This window comes from Acipenser ruthenus, chromosome 9 (assembly GCF_902713425.1).
Source record: "Acipenser ruthenus chromosome 9, fAciRut3.2 maternal haplotype, whole genome shotgun sequence".
Lineage (NCBI taxonomy): Eukaryota > Metazoa > Chordata > Actinopteri > Acipenseriformes > Acipenseridae > Acipenser > Acipenser ruthenus.
The window spans coordinates 14,135,534-14,150,905 of record NC_081197.1 but is presented as its reverse complement, the minus strand read 5'-3'; the positions used below and the strand labels follow the sequence as shown (position 1 = coordinate 14,150,905).

Sequence of the window (15,372 nt, the reverse complement as noted above, 5' to 3'; positions counted from 1 at the left end):
CTATAATACAGTACTCGATACATTTACTGTAATTATATGAGGGTGTATTTTCTATAATGAATTGTTGCAATTACATTGATAAATTATGTTCTGTGTGGGAATTCATTCTTGAAATGGGTTGACAGTGAATGTAAAGCATATGTACCATACAATATTAAAACGTTTAAACCTGTTCCACGGTTTCAAGCTTGGCATTCAGCAAGACATGTTTAATTGAAAGGACTTTCCACCTGTCAGCCCTGACTGTATGAAAAACTTGATATCTTATTATTTCAGACTAACCGAATTTGATTAATATTACCAAGACGCCAATCCAGCGGCAGAGAACGCAGTCTGGCATCGCAGTTGTGGGGGGGCTTAGGCCAGCGGGCCCAGCTGCGGGAACTTTTCTAGAATAATCAACAAAGGAACTATCATAAGGTACTTCAATAAAATAAGCACTATTATTGAGTGTAGGTTAAAACATTTCAAGACAGGAGGTCCTTTACAAATTGATAACGTTTTGTGCAGAAGTAGATTCTGAATACAAAGTTAACATGATGGTCATCGGCTGCAGCAGCATTTCCCTTCAGCGAGAATCAGCCGCTGTCAGCAGAGCTGTCTTCCGTGTAATTTGATATAAAAGGGTCCATTCCCGCGGCTGACAGATCAGGCTTTTTACATGTAGCTGGCGTGTCCGTTACTTCAAAGTACTTCAGAGTGTGGTAGGCTTTTGAGCCCCCATGGTTTGGAGTTTTATTTGTGTGCTTGTATATTTCATGTCGAAGCCTGAAATATAATAGAAAATCATTCATAATAGATCAATAGTAGCTAACCTAACAGAGCCTGCACTCATCTAGAAAAGAAATAGTGTTGCTGCAGTTTATAAGGCAAATAGGTACAGAACTTGCCTTTGAGAGTCAGGTACCTGCTTTGAACGGACACAGGCTCTTCACCGACACATCATTAAAACATGTTCATTGTGCAGCAGGTTATCATAGGCTTTACTGTGTTATGTGATCATATTCAATGTATTTGTTGTTTCTGTTCAGCTGAAACATATCCTGACTTCAGTCTATCAGAGCTGGAGAAATCCAAGACGGACAGGCTTTGTAATACTAAAGTTTTTTTTTTTTTGTTGTTTTTTAAAAAAAAAAATATTATTCTACGTAAAAGATAAAGATCATTTTAAAAAATAACATTAAAACAATACAATATATATATGTTCATTCCATTTGTTTTTAAGTTCCATTGGTCAGTATAGTATAGAGACTTGCCCTCCAATTCTTTTTTTTCAATCATATACTGCCCCTGATGATGGCATAAACACTTTGCAAAAAACTGAAAAACCACTGGTGCCTTCCATGATCAATAACTGTTATCATAATAATCTAAATAAATGATTTCTCAATATTAACAATGTAGCTGTCTTTGATAAATCTGCTAACAGTGCATTTTGAGAATGTCATCATGTATGACTGGCAGTTAGTTTGAGTACCTTTTCCCATGATCCTGTGGGTAATGGTTTTTGTCAATTTCTTTTTTGATATCTTCATCACTGATTATCAATTGGGGAACTCTGGGAGGGTAGTAAGATTCTGGCTGCAAAATTGAACAAATGTGTTAGTTTACTGGGCTAGAAATATTTATAGGTTTATTAGCCTAGTTCCCATTTTCAATAATATTTCAATGTTGTACGTGTCACAAAAAGGGTTAGTCGGTCTGGGCATGACCAGTCTCATCATTAAAAGGGATATATACTCTTGAAAACTAAAGTTGATTACCTAATAAAATGCCTGCCCACATGAAGTTTTCAACTGAAATTCCTGAAACCCCAACAGCTCGCTCTTTTAAAAAACATGAGAAGCATTTTTTCTTTCAGTGACTTGATCTTCTTAATTGCATCTTCTTGTTACCATCTAATTGGAAGAAAATCCACGTACTGTTGCAGAGGGAACTATATCAGAATCTCCGTGACTTTTGTAACCCTCAGGCTATGGCTTCCGGTTCAGCACTCACAAGCAGACCCTATTTCAATATGCTTTCATGATACAAAATAAATTCATATAGAAACCTTTGTGTCGAAGGTCTCTTTGTTTGTGGTTTGGTCTGAGTTAATGACGTCCAAGGCATTGCTCTCTCCCTCCAGTATCTGGTGAACAGGCATGCTGAGTGGATCAACCAGAATTTCGTAAGGGATCATGGGATGCTTCCAGGAAGCTGGAGTGTGAACGTTCCAACTCTCAGGTTGTCCGAAAGTACCTTTTAAAAATAACACAAAACAAGTATGATGGAATGATTTAAACTGCACAACTTGGACTGACAGATTGTATATCCCCACATGCTGATTCATGTCAATATCACCAGCTTATATACATGCTATACTACGCATATAAACACTTATTACATACCAGTAACCCAAAGATAAAAGGACTTTGTTTAGTGTAGTCTAATGTTCACTGAAGACTAACTATATACTGGAAGTCATGTCTTGTATGCTTACCTAACCCTAAGACTAAACTTAACCCTTCAGTTAAACCTACACATAAACATTAGTTTTACTATTTTTTAGGGGTTTTAATCTTGACATTTTATATGATCGATTAATCATCTGATCTACGATCGATTAATCACACCTGTTTGCTGGTGATATCAAATTGTATTGAAAGACAATTACAAGAAATCATTTTTTTAGTGATGAAATCTGACTTTTTTTTTTTTTTTTAGCTGTACTGCCCGTTTGCATTTCCTTCAGCTAAATGCCAGATCTGATTAAAACTACATCAAGAGTGTACATATTAGTGTCAATGACCAGGTGCTCTATAAGGCAGTAGTATGGAGTAGTGGTTAGTGCTCTGGACTCTTGACCAGAGGGTTGTGGGTTCAATCCCAGGTGGAGGACACTGTTGCTATACCCTTGAGCAAGGTACTTTACCTAGATTGCTCCAGTAAAAACCCAACTGCATAAATGAGTAATTGTATGTAAAAATAATGTGATATCTTGTAACAATTGTAAATTGCCCTGGATAAGGATGTCTGCTAAGAATTAAAAAAAATAATAACCTAGAATACTGTATTTAACAGATCTGCTTTTGGTATACGGTACACTTTCAAGTTTCAGACTGACAAAGGTAACTTACTGAGTACTATATTATTTATGTTAGCAGAAGGGAAATGTAAATTATTGAGTGCTATGATATTTTATTTTAGTTAGCTGAAGAAAAAATACGATGTAGCTGTTCATTTTCTGGTACCGTTTGAAAGAAATCCATTGAATAAAAAGAAAAAATAGCTTACTTGCGACTAAGATGATATTTCTTCATTCTGAGATATTGTGAAATATTGGGTGTACTTTCAAGTTGCTCTTTTGCCAAGTTCTTTAGAAGTCCCCTCCACCATTTCTCAAGATCTTTTTCGCACACTTTTTTTGGATAGCTCACTCGGTCGATTATTTTTTAATCGATTAAAGCCTCTACTATTTTTGTATTTCTTTTGAGGGATATATGGGCTCATGTCATATTAGTTTTGAGAATAAGTTGATATTTACCTATAAACTCTCCATCGGTGCTCCAGAGTCGCACAGTACAGTCTGTAGAGGAGCTGAGTAACACTGTATCTTCATCTATGATCTCCAAACTGGAAAAGAAAATTGCTGACACGCTTCAGCCAACTGTTTATAGAATAAACAAAATGCATACATTAAAAAAGCAATGGCAGTGCATACCTGGTGACAGTGTCTATATGGGCTCGCCAATAGTTCACAGCTATTAACAAAAAGACATTATTTTAGTAGGCCTGAAACATGATTTTAAAACAACAATTTTATGTATTTACTGTCACTTTTAAAACCATTACAAAAAAACCCATCTGTAGCTCTTCTCTTTTAATACTTGTTTTAAAATAAAACTGCATTTGGTGTATATTTTGGTTTACTGTTACAGAAACCAGGGCGAGAACTTTTGCTTTTGTTTTGAGATTGATGCCGCTTTCTAGAACATTTACTTTTCATTATTGTGTGCTCCAGGCTGTCTCAAAAGATGGACCAGAAATTGGTAACACCTGTGATATGTTACACATACCTTTATGTAAATGGCTAGCCCTGACATAACTGATTAGCTGGTTGGGCATGCATTATGTATTTTGTATTTTATAACAGCTGTAGCTGTAATTTCAGTCACAATGAGCAGATATGACTGACTTGGAAAGAGCACATAGTAGGGAGGGATTTGGGGTGCAGTTGTTTCTTAACATTAGGCTGTAAGATTCTGGATGAAAGACTTTGCTGCAGGTTTCCACCCCAGCTTCCCTGAAGGAATTATAGTTGTTCATCATAGATAAATGTTTACATATGCCTCCAGAAATGTGAACGCTTCACTGCAGACAGTGTCTCTTGCTGGCGGATTGCTCCACACCCAAACTGATCTAGCAGGAGTTTTACATTTTTTTGTTCAAACCCTGTAAATATCCTCCTAATGCAGTTTAATTCTTGAACTGTATTTAAAAAGAAATGCAACAATAACACATACAGTTTAAACTCATGAATCCAGCCCTCAATTACTTGTCCAATTCAGATGTCCATCATAATGGCAACTGGCAACAGCAGAGTGCTACTGTACATGAATTCATATGTCATTTAAAAACCATTACACTGGCAACAGCAGAGTGCTACTGTACTTGAATTCATATGTCATTTAAAAACCATTACACTGGCAACAGTAGGTGAAGGATATCCGAGTGTAGACTGTATTGTACACAGTTGTTTGTATTTCTTTAGGACAATGCATATCAAATGAATTGGGCCTACTTTTAGGTGGTCCTTCTTCAGGTCCTTGAAGAGTAAACTCCTGAATATCATAAACATACACATAACCGGCCTGGTCCGCTGCATAGAGCAAGCTGTCATCAGCAGTCACAGCAATGCTTGTGATATGCACTTTCATCTTGGACTGAAAATATATAATGTTAAAAATAGGCATTTAATACCTGGATTCAATATATCTATTGCCTGGCCACTTCATTTTCTCTGTAACTCTCTGTAACTTTTAAGAGGTCAGATATAGACTGCAGAAAACTGGTTTTAGTCTGGTTAAAAGGACAGTTTTCATTTTGGTTATTCATTTTTAGAACACATTGTTTTTGTTTAATTGCATGCAGATATTTATTGGACAGCAGGGGTCTCGGCTTATAACATTTCTCATTTCCAGTGCTTAAAAACGTGGTGTAAAAGATGTAAAAACAAACACTTTTTTAGGACTGTCTTATATTGCACAAGCTTGTTATTTGTAATTTAATAGATGAACCTATTTACTATTCCATTCAAGTGCTGCTCTCATGGTTTGGTTGAGGATGTGAAAACCCCTTCGAGGCATCTCTTCACACACTCCATGTTCAATGCTCCTTTTTTTTTTGTTCACCACCTGTGGTGAAATCTGCTGTGGTGAACAGACCGAAACCTCAGTTTTATGTTTACTTTTTGAAGAATGCTATTTAGCATTTTAGACCCTTAGGCCATTCTGAATGCTGTTAAATCGCGAGCTTGCCCTGGTCATCGTTGGTGGTTGTGATGATTTTAAACTGGTCCATCTGGTTCTAGAGACGTGACTGAAAAGCTGGTATTGCTGCTCACAAGTAGGTTCTGGAATTTTCAGCAGGGATCCCTCACTTGAATGTAAATCTCTCACCTATTTTTTCATGGTATACAAATATGTTCCTGACAAGTTGGTCTCCCTAACTACTTATTAAAGGATCCCAATCGCTATACTCATACTTACAGCTTGAAATGTGGCAAAGTGTTTGCCTTCACCAAACAGACTCCAGAAATTGATGTAGCCTTTGGAAAAACAAAGAGTTCATGTACTTTTTAGTTTAAAAGAAGTTGTACTATTATTTCAGTGGCATTTACATCAGTCTGAAATAGTGCACTTAACTCCACTGGAGTTATTCATAATTAGTATACATTCACACTTCTTTAGACTCAACCATGTACTTATACTGCTAAACATGTGTTAGCTATGCAGTTGTACCTACAACCCCTACACCAAGTTATACTGACAGTTCACAACTCAATTAGACACAACTTATGTGCCATGGATCACTTCAAAAACAACACATCTCAGGTTACTAAAGTTCTTCCACTCTCATTGCCTCCTTCAACCTGAGTAAGCTACTGTTCCTGCACTGAAACAGCCACTGCTGAGCTCACAACATCTGTCCTTGATATAGGTGTAGAAAGACGGACCAGGATTTTCAGTGACGGGCCAGCTGAGAGAATTCGAATGCTAAACTCACAATTTAAATTAGTTCTTAATTAGGGCAACAGGTTAAAGAGAGGGTTTCATGTCTTCAGAAGAATGTAGTACAGGTTTGCATTGGCTTGTCTTTCTGCACCAGGTAAAGAGTGTGGCTGTCCTTTCTATTATTATTTGTTTATTTAGCAGACGCCTTTATCCAAGGCGACTTACAGAGACTAGGGTGTGTGAACTATGCATCAGCTGCAGAGTCACTTACAATTACGTCTCACCCGAAAGATGGAGCACAAGGAGGTTAAGTGACTTGCTCAGGGTCACACAATGAGTTAGTGGCTGAGGTGGAATTTGAACCGGGGACCTCCTGGTTACAAGCCCTTTTCTTTAACCACTGGACCACACAGCCTCCTATAACCACAAAGAAAGAAGGAACCTTTTTTCAAGTTTACTAATGCTGGCCATGTGTAAATACAGTATTCCCACGGTAACCAGATGATGCTACTTGGTGATTCCATATATCGCATTCCTCATGAGACCCCAGAAAACAATAACGACAAGAGTAGACTTAATGGAGACGGAACTCCCAACAGACTGAGCTGACCAAACATAATTGGCACTCAATTATTCAAAACCTAATTATCCGAAACTAATCAAATTTCATATCTCCATATGCCAAATAAATATAATATTAGTCACTGCAACTTTGATTATCTGGAGCTCCTGATTATCAGCACAAAATGTGCATCTACTCAACAGCAATTTTCATAAGGTATTAACTCCTGGGTTGCAGAGATATATGGGCACACAACTTACATATTATGAAGCAAAGGTTTTTACTTTAAACTACCATAAAACTTTTCTCAAAATATAATGCAGCCAAAGTGGTACACACCTTGAGGTCCATTGGAAACTAGAGAGGCCGCAGGTCCCACTTTCAGAGCACGTGTTTTCAAGAACACTAAGTTTGAAACACTTTTATCAATGGCTGGCAAAAAAAAAAAAAAAAGACAGGAGTTCAATGGTGGTCACTAAAGGTTGGTTTTACAAATACAGTATAAATACAGTATATCTAATCCAACTGTTACATACCAAAATATCTATAATACATGTTACCTGTGTTGCTTGATTATGTTTTTCCAGCTCTGTACAGTAGTAATCTTACACAACTAGTATTGTGCACAGGTACTGTTTATTGACAGAAATACAAAATAAATTTGATTCCCCAAATGACGCTGGTTCCTAAACGTAAACAAATACTTTACTGATCTCGCCTGTGTTACGTAGTGTCTGGAAACTACTACTCAAGAGGTGCTCCTAGCACCTAAACAAAGAGTACATTGTAAATGAATGTAAACACATTATCTGAGGAATTTCAGCAGGAGCTACTCAGAGTTATTGAAAAGATAATCATTGCTATTGTTTCTTTGTTGTTTCTTGCTAGTTGTGTAACATTAGATATTTTGCCCACGTCTTGTGATGCAGTTCCTAAATGTGAGTAATACACCTTCATGACGTTAACAATAATTAAAAAAACCCTACCTTTCCCATCACTGCACTCAGGTGGTGTAGGAGTATACAGACGGCAGTATGCATGTCCAGAGATCATGTTCCACACAATGATTTCTCCATTATAACTTGAAGTAGCTAGCAGAGTTGGAGGGCACTGAGCAACACACAGAATATCTTCTGTGTGGCCACGTCTCTAGGGAAGGAAGATATGTCATCAATGTCAGTGTGGAGTGCTGCAGTTTCTCATCTGTGACCATGTATCACCACAGTATATCAACATCAAGTAAGGAAATATAGAGACCGTGGCTGTGATAAACAAAATTACTGTAGTCATGCTTCTGCAAGGTCGACTGTTTCTGCTCAGTTGTATTCAAAGACTAATCGAAATGTTGTCAAAGAAGTTTCTTTTATTATTGCTACATATTCTACCATTGACTGTTTTTATAGTTATGGATATGTATATTTTTAGCTTCTCAACATTCATAGAAATATTACAAGCGTTAGAATTGTATTAAAATAACTAGTAACATTGCAAGTATAACATTATCATGTTTTCTTTTTGAATTTACCAGGTCATCCTGCCAGTGTGGTTGAGGATTCTGAATGTGATGAAAGGCATCTATTGAATCCTATGGTAAATGAAAAATGAATGAATAAATGAGCAAATTTGTGTTACATAGTTAATACAGCTCTGGATACCATGTCATGAAGGAATGAAGGACAGTCTGGAGTATTTCTGAAGTCATGTCAAAACTATCCAGATGACTTCTCTGCTGATTTGTGGTGCTGAGGATGTGACAATTTGGTATCCATTTAACTCAGTTACTCACAGTATATATTGGTATCACTGAATAGATTATCAAATATATTCAAGGGATTTTAATGGTAAAGCTGTCTCACAAGTGAAGTGGTACTCCAAAACTATCCGTTTTCTAAGAATTGCACCTGACTGGTTTTAGGGCATATATTGCCCATTTAACCCCAATCAGAACTTTGTTTACTAAACTTCTTGGTATCTCTAGATAGATAATCACTGCCTCTTCATAAACAGGCAAAGTATTTTAATAATCAACAAGTGGCACATCTACATTATTATAACCCACAATACTTACAAAATATATGTCAATTTTACGATCCCAGCCAACAGCCATGACATACCTGATGAAGATATAAAGTGAAATTTCTGTATTATCAAATAAGGGTTGCAACTTGATAGTGAAGCAAGTGCAGCCATCAAAAAACATCTAAAAAGCCTACAAGGAGGAGAAACACTAAAACACTTACGTGTTTCTGTTCATTGCCACGTAAATGCAGTCACAGACTTCATTACTTTTACCTTCTGGGAAGATAAGAACAAAGGTACTCCAGCAGCGCCAATGGTACTGCATGAGTCACTGGTAGAATGGTACCAACAGTTTAACATACAGAACACAGTGTTAAGAACCATATTAGTGTGCAATATCCATTGTGTCGCTGATAATGCTGTATTCTGCTACTGGTTCTTCTAGAGTTCCTTCAAAGTAATATGTTAGTATGGTAACTGGGCCCTGGGAGCAATAGCCATTGTGTCGCTGATAATGCTGTATTCTGCTACTGGTTCTTCTAGAGTTCCTTCAAAGTAATATGTTAGTATGGTAACTGGGCCCTGGGAGCAATAGTATAAAACATAACAAATACTGTAGAGCCATGAGAGGATGCTGTTAAATCCATCACCTGCCGAACTATTCTACCAATGTATTATTCCTGGTGTAACACAAATGCTTCTAACCTTTTGTTCTAAATGTCCCTGTAATGTATGTCCTCACATTGTACTCTACTCTGTGCTGAGTTAGCAATAGCAGACTTCAATAGAAGCGAAACCAGAGTGCGTGAAGCAACAACAAAGTAAGAATATATGTGCTGAAATGAAAATTAACTAATGCTGCTGCCCAAACAATAAAGGACAATAGACTTGTATATCTGCAGACATTTGAATATCAACAGGGATGGCAAGAAATGGGCAAATAACTAAGCAGAGCTACAGTACTGTGTAATGCCAGCAATAGAATCGAGTACTATAGTACCGAAGAGAACATCCAAAGGGAGGTGACCTTTAGAAAATCCTTTAGGTTACCTAGTCTTCATTTTATGTCTAAAGTGACTGCTAGCCCAATATTTGAACAATAGTTCTGAGCTCAATTGCAAACCTTGTAATATTAATGTACAGTTTACAGAATAAAATGTTTCTCTAAACTAATTGTTATATAGTATGTGCTGTATTATAAAATAAACCAACGTACCCTTTTTTAAAGTGCGCAAACAGTGACCATTGTTGTAATTCCAAATTTTTAGGCACCCATCCCTTCCACCAGTTACAAGCCTGGAAGATAATTAGACATTACTGGACATGCCAGTGCTTATTGAATATTTTTCAAAAATGTGCTCTCAATAAAAACACAGACATACCTTCTACCACTCATGTCAAAGGTCATACAGGTTATAGAGGAATCGCCATGGGCACCACAGAACTCGAACACTTGCCTTCCAGTCTCATAATCCCACACTTTCACTACCTTTAAAGAATACAAAAGTCACTTAGGAAACACAACAAGGAAAGACAACTTAATATAGTCATTTTCTGTTTTACTACATTACCTCTAAAGTTAAATGTTTCAACAATGGTACCCGACAGGAGGAAATTACCAGTGACTGATCAGCTGTGATGGTATGGGTTTATTTTTCTGAACTAGTCAGTAATTCTGGTAATGTCTTTCGATGCATAGTAAAAGCATATTTATGCATGGACAGCAAAGTAATTATGATAAGTATGATCAAACATTCACAGTATATGCTCATGAAGACTTCTGAAATGAGTATGTTTACTCCAAATCCACATCCTGTATTAAGTTTTGAAAATCAGTCCCTTTGCTGTTATTGTGGCTGTATTCAATTCTAACAGCTCATTAGTGTTATTAATCATTGTAATGTTGAAGGGTCAATAAATAGTGATTAAAAAGCAACACAATGTCTACTTACAGATCCTTCTGTACAGCTGACCACTTGTTTGAACTCCTTGTTGTAGGCACAGCACAGAACTGGCTCTTTATGGGAAACAATCAGGTGAGGTTGAGTCTGAGGCCTAGAATGTAAAAAATACAATTGCTCTGTGTGTATTTTGCAGTATACACTTGCATTAAATATATATAAATGTAATAGGTGATGTACTTGATGGGTGTTGTCTGAAATTCCATGATTTAGAATAAAGTTTACTAATCTGTAATCAAAATAATAGAGACTACCCACTTCATCCTCAATGGCAGAAGAGCTATAGAATCCGTAGCAATGTAAAGAGATTTAACTGCTGGTGCATAAAGACAGGCCGAGACATCCCCTCGAATTCGGCTGGCTTTGGCATCAGCTGAAAACAGACAGGACTGATCTTGAAGGTCCCAAATCTGCAATACAAAACTTAAATTTAAGTCATTTTTACAATTTAAATGTTCAAAAATAACAGCAAATATTCTTATGATTTACAGACAGTTAAAAATACCTGGGCTTCAGCAGGTTTATCGAATACAGGTAACAGCAACTAAATCACTTTGGAATGGATTTCTCAGTAGGCTAATGTCCCATTCCCAAAAATTACCTGCATTTGATAAACCTGCTGAAGCCAAGTCTAATCACAGCACATATATAGATAGAAAATATATGTATATTGTATGAAGGAATTCCAGGTTATTGCATATACAAAGGCATTCCTCCTCTCACATGCAGTGGTTAACCAGCACTCCCCAGTGAAGATGCTTCTTACTGTATGTTATCAACCATTTTGGGGCATATGCGTTTAATGCTGTTCTCTTCTTACAAGGTATAACCTTGGTGAGTTCATATACAGATCAGAACCAACAGGAACCAGTGAACTAACCTTGACAGTATTGTCGGTGGAGACGGAGAAGATTCTGTTGTCCTCTGTGGAGATGTGCAGATGAAAGACTGGTGCACAATGGCCTTTCAGCATTCCTGTTGGTTTCCTATAATCAAGTAAAGTCTCCCTTTAAGAGGTTGACTGAAACACATGTCAAATGCATTGAAGAAGCTTTGATGTTCTGCTCCTTACCCGGGTACATATGGATTCCACATCCTAATAATCCTGTCCATTCCGCCGGTCACTATTAGGTTGTGGTCTTTACAAAAATCAAAGCTTTTCACTCCCTTGTGGATTCGAAACACAGTCTGATCACTGTCTGCTCTCCTCAGTGGAGGTCCCCTTTTTCCCTTTCCCTCTTTCCAGATGTCCTTGATTTCTTTCATCTGTTGTTCTAAGTTAGTGGTTCCTAGGGTACAACCTTTGAAAACAACACATTTTTGTTCCATGTTTTTATGTCGTTTTTACTTTTCTGTTACTGTTGTCTGTATCTGACTGTTAGCTGATGAACCAATCTTTGATGTCCTTATTTCAGGTTACAAGAAGGAGTTCAAACTGGTGGTCAAGTGGTCAGTTGTACAGAAGGTTTTACCTCCTCTATAGTATAGTATAGAGCTGATAGAGGTGTTTGCTAACCTAAGCATAGTTATATCTAGACAAAGTCTTAAATAATATCAGAAGGGGCTGCTCTGGAGTGGTATACTTCCAGAGACTGTGTATATTAAGAGTTAACAGTTCAACTGCACAATCTACCAGTACATGTATGATAATGGGATTTGATGCTAATTTAGGGTAGGGAATGAAATTCAACCTTTAAACCTTTAAAGTGATACTTTCTGTCATGTTCCTAATCTTTTATTTATTACCTGTTGAATACCCTATTGTGTGTATATATTGTACAAGTACTGCTGTTCCTGTGGAGATTATTTTTTGTGGATACGTTTCCAATTTATTCCAGTTTAAGATTCCAAGGCTGACCATGGGGAAGTGAGATGGTGAAGCATATTAGCATTGCGCTGTGCAGTGAAGCCAACAGCTGAAGCAGTGTCACACATATTAGTGCTGCCCAATGCAGCTAATATGCTAATCACCACAAACCCCCCTTTTCAGAAGCATGTATTGCTAGAATAGTTCTTAAGCATGGCAAATAATGATCAGAAATATATTAAAGTCAGAAATGAAATGTTAGAAAAATTTGATATTGGTTTAAGATCAACTAGAATGAACAAAATAAAAAATAAAATAAAAAAAACATACCTATAACTAAAGCGGTAGACTCGTGGTTAGAGGCAGAGATAACAGATCGGATGGAATCATAATAGTTTAGCTGTAATAAAAGGCAAGTTGAACATTAAAAGAAATTTAAATTCAAGAATCATTCGAATTGGATTACAATTCTGTTCTTCCCATTTCAACATCGAATGTCACTGTCAGCAACTGTCAATAATGATCTTAATGAATAGCAAGCATGGTATACCAGAAGTACAAGAGCTTCAGAACTTGCATGCCATTGCATGGATATTATGCAGACCTATAAAACACTCATAAAATATGCTGTATACAAGTACATTGATAAAGATTACTAGTGGAACCGTTTGTCAAATAATTGAACTAGTTTCTCTTTAGTGTGGTTGAGGTATTACCTGAGTTACCCAGTCTTCGTGTACCTTCCACCGAATGTATATTATGTTGGGAGAAAGAACAGCATTTTCTATTCCAATGTTAGGTACGTTTTCAACTTTTGGTAGCTTCTTCCATGTTCTGCCAATTGAAAGTCAATTCATTAGAACAAGAGAATTTTACACTTCAGGTCCTTATTTCCAGTGTACTGCACATTTCCAAAAAGTCTACATTCATAGCAAAGAGGATTGACATGTGGAGCTATTTATTGTATGGTTATCAACACGTGGTAATATAGCGAAAAGACAATTGTTATACCTTTTTAACTGTATTTAACTAGAAAGAAACTACTCAGAACCTTCTTTGTATGGGTCCTTCCTGCAACTCCGTTATTTCTTGCCAGATTTAAACCATCTGAAAATGTTACTTTGCCTTGCTTCTAAATAGGACCCTGTCTATTAAAAAAAAGTAAAAGCCAAGGTCTTATAATCCATTTCTTTGCATTCTATGCTATAGGTCAACCCACTCCCGAAACCAAAAGATCACCGGCACAACAGAAGGACCAGTAATAGTTGCAATAGTTAATATAATGTAAGAAGATGGATTTTAAAGACTATCACTCATTTCATCTAATGCATTCATTAACTAGGTGAATTCTATGATAAGGTTAAGCTTAATATGTTTTACACACCTTAATGTCTCTCCAACTGAAGTCATTATTAAAATGTTCACTGATCCCTGGAATATGAAATTGTTTGACAATCAATAAACACAAACAATATGGATGATATGCACTTTGAGAATGGATGCATTTTTTATCAATCGCCTGCCTGTCTAGTCTATTGTTCAGAATCCTATCATTTAAGAAAAAAAACTAGTACCAAATAAGAAAGTGATATGGGACCATTTATTTCAATTTTAACATCCATTATTTACAATGCAGACTAATGTTTTTAAGTGCTGAGAAAAAAGGGGAAGGGCAATAGGTTACAATGATGAGACAGTTCAATGGAAAAACAGTGGGTTGCAATACCCATAATGGATCACAGAATACAGCTGTGTACCAAGTACAGTATGAAGACACAATCTCAGTCTGCTGTCTCTATCATGTAAAACCTTTAAAAGACCCCTAAGTATGGCAGACATATTTGGTCAATGACAAGCTTGCCCCGTCAATATCATTTTTTGTTTTTTAAAGTGCGCCATGGGTTAATTTTTATTGTATGATACCAGTAATCAAACTTGACCTACAGAATAACTGAATGCAGTTATATATTCAGCGAATGTAAAGACATCTCAAAAGCATTTGTTCTTCATCTTGAAACCACAAAGTCTCATGACCACAACATGCCAGCCATATTACTCCAGGTCACATCTGTAAATGTTCCATTTTGCCTGAGAAGTTTTCATAACGCTACAATATGAAGTCTGTACCTCAAACGGTTCATGAGATAGGAGATAGCAGCTCTGGATTTACTAACACATGGAATATGTGTGCCCTCTTAAATCAAGGTAAGATCTTTAAAGGACACTTTAAAGGATAAACAGGATCATTACCTGGTCATCTCCATAAAGAATCATGCATTCATCAAGGCCTGTGGAACTGCACAAACGAAACAACAACATATCTTTTTATATTGTTCATGTGTACATTAATGCTATGAATTTTGCAGAAAAGTGTTGTAGTTCCTCACCAGTAGTTTAACCTTAGAGGAACAGTCTCCAATCCACTGACTTGACAGTATGGCTCTAGAGAGGACAGCTCATATAGTTGGATTTCTCTGTCTCTGCATTTGAACACAATTTGATTAGTGTATAAATCATAACTTTTGTTCAAACACTATTTTGAATGAATTAATGAATACATAAATAAGTAAATACATCTACCATTACAAAGAGGTTTTCTGAAAAATAGTTAATTATCTACTGTAATCTCATTTATAAATATTGTATAATTAGGACTGGAGTGATGAAGAAAAGGGTGGAGGTGGTTGAAATCCTTTGTCCTACAATACTGTATATATGTATGTGTTTATTATTATTATTATTATTATTTATTTCTTAGCAGACGCCCTTATCCAGGGCGACTTACAATCGCAAGCAAATACAAATACA

At 36.6% G+C, this 15,372-nt stretch overlaps 1 protein-coding gene across 1 annotated transcript in view; it reads right to left on the bottom strand.

The window, feature by feature from the left end:
- Positions 1-78: 78 nt before the first annotated feature.
- The window catches only part of LOC117406251 (WD repeat-containing protein 64-like), a 27,950-nt gene continuing 12,656 nt past the window's right edge, over positions 79-15,372 (bottom strand). The window contains exons 8-30 of the mRNA XM_034010191.3: positions 14,952-15,044; positions 14,815-14,860; positions 13,949-13,995; positions 13,281-13,398; positions 12,895-12,964; positions 11,830-12,058; positions 11,638-11,743; positions 11,016-11,167; positions 10,749-10,851; positions 10,179-10,285; positions 10,013-10,092; positions 9,018-9,072; positions 8,846-8,891; positions 8,303-8,362; positions 7,764-7,926; positions 7,117-7,209; positions 5,751-5,809; positions 4,784-4,925; positions 3,704-3,743; positions 3,527-3,615; positions 2,054-2,241; positions 1,478-1,581; positions 79-768 (exon numbers count right to left, since the gene is read on the bottom strand). Of these exons, the coding sequence (XP_033866082.3) occupies positions 579-768; positions 1,478-1,581; positions 2,054-2,241; positions 3,527-3,615; positions 3,704-3,743; positions 4,784-4,925; positions 5,751-5,809; positions 7,117-7,209; positions 7,764-7,926; positions 8,303-8,362; positions 8,846-8,891; positions 9,018-9,072; positions 10,013-10,092; positions 10,179-10,285; positions 10,749-10,851; positions 11,016-11,167; positions 11,638-11,743; positions 11,830-12,058; positions 12,895-12,964; positions 13,281-13,398; positions 13,949-13,995; positions 14,815-14,860; positions 14,952-15,044 (2,380 nt within the window). The 3' untranslated portion in view covers positions 79-578. The remainder of the gene's footprint in view (positions 769-1,477; positions 1,582-2,053; positions 2,242-3,526; positions 3,616-3,703; positions 3,744-4,783; positions 4,926-5,750; positions 5,810-7,116; positions 7,210-7,763; positions 7,927-8,302; positions 8,363-8,845; positions 8,892-9,017; positions 9,073-10,012; positions 10,093-10,178; positions 10,286-10,748; positions 10,852-11,015; positions 11,168-11,637; positions 11,744-11,829; positions 12,059-12,894; positions 12,965-13,280; positions 13,399-13,948; positions 13,996-14,814; positions 14,861-14,951; positions 15,045-15,372) is intronic.